The 7,169-nt window shown below is 34.8% G+C and overlaps 1 protein-coding gene across 8 annotated transcripts in view; it reads left to right on the top strand.

The window, feature by feature from the left end:
• Window positions 1-7,169, top strand: part of Dock3 (dedicator of cytokinesis 3) — a 552,674-nt gene that overhangs the window by 136,715 nt on the left and 408,790 nt on the right. For all 8 annotated transcript variants that reach the window (XM_048794632.1, XM_048794629.1, XM_048794628.1 and 5 more), the window contains exon 3: window positions 4,228-4,283. In XM_048794632.1, coding sequence (XP_048650589.1) covers window positions 4,228-4,283 — 56 coding nt within the window. The remainder of the gene's footprint in view (window positions 1-4,227; window positions 4,284-7,169) is intronic.

The following is a 7,169-nucleotide window of genomic DNA, read 5'->3' as shown; positions in this document are numbered from 1 at the left end:
GCCTACCTTGCAGGCGCGGGGGGAGGCGGCGGCTCTGCCCCTCAGCAGGCCGCTGGGCCTGTTCTGTGGGTGGTCACAGTTCCGCCTAATTTGCAGGCGTGGGGGGAGGGGGCGGCTCTGCCCCTCAGCAGGCTGCTGCGCCTGTTCTGTGGGTGGGCACAGTTCCGTCTACCTTGCAGGCGCGGGGAAGGGGGTGGCTCTGCCTCTCAGCAGGCCGCTGCGCCTGTTCTGCCGGTGGGTCGCAGGCCCGCCTACCTTGCAGGCGTAGTTGGCAGCTCTGCCCCTCCGCGGGCCACTGGGCCTTTTCTGTCGGTGGTCACAGTTCCCTTTATAGTTTTGATGAAAAGTTTGCTGTCATTTGTTTTCCCTTAATAGTTGAGAAGTGTGTTTTCTCTTGTTACTTTCAAGATTTTTTCTTTGCTTGTATTCAGAAGTATGACTCTATTGTGTGTTGGTGTGCATTTCTTTGAGTTTATTCATTTGGGGGATTTATTCTTCTTCCTGAATCTGCAGGTTTATATCTGTTACTACATTAGGGGGAATTTCTGTTACTTTTTTCATTTTATATTTTTATTAGAGTGTATTTTTAAACAGACATATAGAAAAATATTTAGAGAGTATAATTTCCCTATTCTTCCTACGGTTTCTACTATTATTAATGTGGTACATTTATTACCATTGATAAAGCAGTATTAATACACTATTAACATTACACACTTTCATTAGGATTTATTCTTTGTGTTGTATAGTTCTGTGGATTTGATTAACAAACACATAATAGCATATACTCATCCTTATACTATCAGGCAGAATAGTTTCAGTGCTTTAACAGTGTCCTATGCTCTACATTGTCATCATTTTTATCTCCCATTGTAGTCTTTTTATTGTCTTCTGTAATTTTGCCTTTTCCAGAACCTCATATAGTTGGAATCATTCAGTATACAGACCTTTTAGAGTGACTACTTTCCCTTAGCAATATTCAGTTAAATTTCCTACATGCTTTTGCTTTTTATTGTTAAATAATACTCCATTGTATGAATGGGCTACTGTTTGTTTATTAACTCATGTATTGAAGGGCATCTTTGTTGCTTCTAAATTTTGTCATTTATAAGTAAGACTACAATTTTTTGTGTATGCATGTTTTTTTTTTTTTTTTTTGTGTGTGTGCACATACACATGCATGCATAAGTTTTCTACTCATTTGGGTAAATTCCTAGGAGTGCAGTTGGTGAATTGTATAATAAAACTGTGTTTAGTTTTTTTCTTCCTGTGCTCAATTTTATACTTGTTCTTTGTCTTCCAATGTGCCTGTGCCATTTTGTATTCCCACATCAGTGAACAGATTTCTTATTGATGTGTCCTCACCAGCATGACATTATTTCTTAATGTACTTTTTAAAGTCTTTTCCTAGCTCTCTATCTTCTCTTATTCCAGGACTCAGTGACATGAACATTAAGTATTTTCTTGTTTTTGACATAGTTCTAAGGTTCCTGCAGTTGTGATTATTTCTTTTTTATTAGTGCATTACAATTATAAATAATTATGGGGTTCATTTTGACATATTCATCAATGCACATAATTTGCTACTGTTCAATTCCTAGTACGGTCCCCATCATCCCCCTCCCTCCCCCAATTACTTTCCTGTACTCTATTGGTATTCCTTATATTAATTTGTTTAACTCGTGCATTACAGTCGTACATACATATAAGTGGAATTTATTGTGATATGTTCATGCATGCACATTGGCACAGGTACCGCCTTCCTTAAGCAAATAAAACAAGAATGTGACGAGAGAGCCTACAGAATGAGAGAAAAATCTTTGCCCCATTACTCTATTGACAGGATATTAATAACTAGAATATATAAAGAATTCAAAAAACTTAATGCCAAAAAAACCCCTCAAAAATCAGTGGATAAATGATCTAAATAGACATTTCTAAAAGGAAGAAATAGAAACCAACAAATATATGAATAAAAAGTTCAGGGCGGGGCTGTAGCTCAGTGACAGAGCACTTGCCTAGGATGTGTGAGGCACTGGGTTTGATCCTTAGTACTATATAAAAATAAACAAAGGCATTCTGTCCATCTACAACTATAAAGAATTAAAATGTTCAACATCCTTAGCAGCCAGGGGAATGCAAATCAAAACTCAGTGCAATTTCATCTTTCTATAGTAAGAATGACAATCATAAAGAAAAATAATAATAATAAATATTGGTGAGAGTGTGGGGGAATAGGCAGACTCATACATTGTTGGTGTGACTTCACACTAGGATAACCTCTTGGATACCAGTATAGAGATTCATGAAAAAATGACCCAGCTACCTGACTCTGGTATTTATCAAAAAGAGCTAAAATCAGCATACTAACGAGATACATCCATACCAATGTTTATGTCAGCACAATTCACAATAACTAAGTTATAGAAACAGCTTAAATGTCATTCAATAGATGAATGAATAAAGAAATTGTGATATGTATTTATGATGGGGTTTTACTCAGCCATAAAGAAGAGTGAAATTATGGGATTTGTTGACAAATGGATGGAAGTAGAAAACATCATGCTATATGAAATAAGCCAGACCCAAAGTCAAGAGTTGAGTGTTTTTTCCTCATATGTGGAAGCTAGAGAGATATAGGATTTTTTTTTTTAAAGAAGGACCCTATGTAAACAGAAGCTCAGTGGAGCAGAGGATCAGAATTGAGGGGGAAGGAAGAGGGATGAGAAAGAGAAATAATGGCAGAATGAAATTGGTCACTTTTTATAGTTCTCTTTTCTCTTTATAGTTAATATTATATCATTTTATTGTCCTACATTCTGGTTTACTGATTCTTTCCTGTCTCCCCTCTTATTATGCTGTTGAATCCATGCAGCATGTTTTGTTTCTTTGATGAAACTTTCTGGTTTATTTTCCATGATTTTCTGTTTTTTTTATTGGTTTCAAGTGATTGTTGAAACATTTTTATAATGTCTGTTTTAAGGTCTTTGTCAGATAATTTAAACATCTTTTTCCTTTTTTTGCTAACATGTATTGTTTTTGTTTCATTCAGTTTGGTATTTCTATGTTTCTTGGTATAACAAGGTGATTTTCTATTGATATCTGGACATTTTGATTATTATGCTGAGATATTGCATCTTATTTTAACCTTCTGTTTGAGCTGGATTTAGTACATGTGCGCCTATAGGAGAAGGAGAAAGCTTCTGCCATGTTATTATCAAGAGAGAGTATAAGTCCATGTTTTCGCTCATCCTCTGTGAACTTTCAAGAGGAAGGGATCTCATTTCTGCTTAACAGCAGTGGCTGGTCCAGTTCTCTTCCAGATGTCTGACTCTTTCTTGGCTAGGAGGAATTTGTGATGCCTAGTGCTAATCCTGTGTGTTTTTTAATTTTTATTTTCAATTCTTCCTTTTCAGATAATCCATAGCCATCATTTAGCTATGGCTGATGCAGTTTTGTTTTTTATCTTAGGTTTTGTGTATTCTCCCATATTCCTTGTTGGTGTAGAGTGACTTTGTCTTGAGCCAATATATAAAATTTATTATTGTAGTCAGTTGCTCGTAGCCTTGTGTGGTACAGATTCAGTTTGTAATTGGTGGTAGTGTGGGCCAGAGTATAAAGACTTTTAAACTTATCATGTTTTATTTGAAAGAATACATCAGAAGTAGTGAACAATGGTTGAAAAACTGAAATGGTTTTAAAAGCAATACATTCCTTGTCACTTTGACAATGTAGTCAAATTGTGGTAAATATAAAAATGGGAATAGTTTGGAAGAAATAAAGGAAAAATGTGCATAAAAACTCCAAAATTGATGTATTCTTGTGCATCTAAATATAATCCTGAGTCTGGGAATTATTTCCCCAACTTAGATTTGGATAATCTATAAATTATTGGTTAAGTAATGATGTTGCTTTGGAGATAAATAGTGAGCTCTGTACATAATACCTGAGAGTGATTTGATGTACCATCTCCAATCTGTACTCTTTTTACAAAACTTAAAAAATTTTTTTTATCATGCTTAAGTTTGTTTTTTTTCATGGGGATAGACCCTCTTTGCACCTGTTCATGAAATCCCTACCTAATATAGTTTGTGCAATTTTGCATTCTAAATATGCAAAGTAGTTGCTACAATAGGAGATTCACTATGTTTCCATTGCTATTTCATTATGTATGAGATGTTAATCCCAATTTACTTTTCTAACTGGAAATCTTTTTTTCCCGTACAGGGTATCTTTCCTGCAAACTACATTCACTTGAAAAAAGCAATTGTCAGTAATAGGGGGTAAGTAATTTGCCTTAATAAATTTACTTATAATTATTATAGGTTGAAAAGGAAGACTTTCTCTTTTTTTGCTCATAGTATAAAATATATTATTGATAGTCTGGCAAAAATGTATGTTTATTATTATATATGATTCTGAGGACATTTTTTTTCTTAAAATTCTGACAACTTTTATCTTTTTTCTTGTATCCCGGAGAAGTAACCTTAATTTTTATTTTTATAAAAATTGTTATATATGTAGTATATTTTAAAAACTGTGCCATTTTGAGACTAGTCATTGATAGGATAGGAATTAGATATAAATCTGTTATTTTTCTTCTGTAGTCAAAATGAAAGAGACTTTTAAAAAAGTATTTTATTTGCAATTAGAAATTGAAAAAAAAACCCAGAGATATGCCTTAAGGATAAGAAGACATTATTGAAAATTCATGCATAGTTTGATCACACACTTGAAAATACCTGATTCTGATATGAAAATGCAACTATCATAATTTTTTTAAATTTGTTGTGTTGGGGCTTGAATCCAGAGCCTCATCCATGCTAGGGAAGCGCTGTACCACTGAACTATACTCCCAGACCCTAGCATACTTCTTGTTCTTCTTTTAACCAAATTTATAAAGCCACAAGGATGTGTAGAAAACATGCAAATCCCACATTAGTGTATCTTTGCAAGGAACAATCTGCTCCTTCACGTTTATTTACTAGGATTGTCAAATTCATAAATATTGGATAGAAATTGTGTGAAAAAAGAAAGTTTTAGATACTTATGATCAATGAAGCTTGTATTTTATAAGATGATAGAATTTTCTTTTGAATGTGAGTGGCTTATTCCAAAATTCAAAATGGTATCCTTGATTTATAATAGCAGGGTTAATAATACAAATAATCAGAGCTGAAATTGAGCAGAAACCATATAGAGTGAAGTGAGAGAAGGAATTATAAAAAATGTATACAGACACAGAAGTAGAGTGCCTCAAAAAATGCTTTTCGATTATAAAGAACTCATCTTAAGTCCAAGAGTCATGTGCCTTATTTATCATATCAGTAAAAGATTAGGGAACATTTTGATCACATAAGAATCAGTTTTAGTAAGGAAAGTGTAGAACTTATTTTGGCCATGTAAGAATCAGTTTTCATTATGGCTATACAAAGAATTATAAAGAATTATATTTGTTGAATGCAGTCTTAACCTGGTTTTGAATATAAATCTTAAAAACCTACCTAGAATCAAGTTTGTATCCAAATACTCAATATTTAATGGTACAGAATAATAGTTGTAAAATCCGTGGAAATTATTTAAAAACAGCTGTCTTCAGGCAGTGGAGAATAATTAATATAGGCAGGATCTTGACAGTTTGTGATCCTGAAGTAAAGTATGCACAAAAGGAAAGCTCCATGCGTGCTTTGGCTTTCTTCTGCAGAGAATTTTTCAATTTGTTGTGTGGTGCAGTAGAGTCCAATTACAAAGTGGTAGTCTTTTATTGCATCAGCAACATGGCAGAATATGAAAGCCTTGCCTCTCCCCATATGGATTTAACAATGTTGTGTGGGGCAGTATACTTTTAGGGCAAGTCCAAAATCTAGTGAAGAATTTGCAGGATCCCAGTGGAACACAAAATAGAGAATAGCCAATTTGAATCAGAGCAATTTCACTTTTCCCATGTCAGCTCCTTCCACATGCTGCCAAGACAATATTTGCCTCAGCCTGAGTTTCCTCTATTTGGTCAAAAGAAAGAGTGAGTTGAGCGTCCATTCAACATCCCTGGCATTTCTGGACATTCCAGATTGGCTTTTTTTTAAATCCTGTTTCATTCTAGTTGCTAAAGTAACCTATGTAGTTAAATGTGTAGAAGCAGGTAAGAACAAAGACAAGGAGTGGGTAGCTCACTGCAGCTAACACAGCTCTGTGAGATTAGTGGTGCAAAACTCTTGAGATTTTGACCCTAGGAGGAAGAGGTATGAACAGAGCATGCATCCATTGTCCTGACCTTATATCCCTAAGATAAAGAGATAGATGACTTACTGTGGCCAGCATGGCTTTGGGAGATTGGGAGAAGGTGCACAACCTGAAATTCCAAGGAAGAAGTGAGGAATGGTACTTGCACAACCATAGATAAGGTTCAGAACACTCCCAGATTATCTCATGGCTGATTGGTGAGGATAATTTCCTGTTGAAGCGAGACCTTAAAACATTTTTTTCAGATGTTCACAAACAAAAGCAAAACTGCAGGGAATATGAAGGTTCTGGGAAATATGACACAACAAAAGGAACAAAATAAATATCTGATAACTTACCCTTAAGAAATAGAGTTCTAGGCAATTACCTAACAATTCAGAATAATCGTCTTAAAGAAGCTTACTGAATTACAAGAAAATAGAGATAGATAACTAAAATAAATCAGGGAAATGATGTGCAAACAATACAACTGACAAATAGACAGAAACAATAAGGGAGAAAAAAGTACCAAACATAAATTCTGGAGCTGAAGAATACAATACCTCTCCAGAAAAGTTTAATAGAACAGTGTTGTTGATCAAATAGAAGAAAGAATCAGTGAACTCAGACAAATTACCATCTGTTCAGAGGAATGAAAAGAAGAAAGAATAAGAGAGTGAAGGAAGCCTAAGGAATGAATAGGGCAGTAGCAAACAAAATAGGATGTATAATGTGGAATTACAAGAATGACAATTGAGAGAGAAAGTGGCAAAAACTATTTAAAGAAATAATGGTTTTTGTATCCGATTCGCCAGAATTTTATTGAGGATTTTTGCATCTAGGTTCATTAGAGATATTGGTCTGTAGTTTTCTTTCTTTGAAGTGTCTTTGTCTGGTTTAGGTATCAGGGTGATGTTGGCCTCATAGAATGAATTTGGAAGTTCTCCCTC

Source organism: Marmota marmota, unplaced genomic scaffold (genome assembly GCF_001458135.2).
Source record: "Marmota marmota marmota unplaced genomic scaffold, marMar, whole genome shotgun sequence".
Classification (NCBI taxonomy): domain Eukaryota; kingdom Metazoa; phylum Chordata; class Mammalia; order Rodentia; family Sciuridae; genus Marmota; species Marmota marmota.
This window is presented reverse-complemented; position numbering and strand designations above follow the sequence as displayed.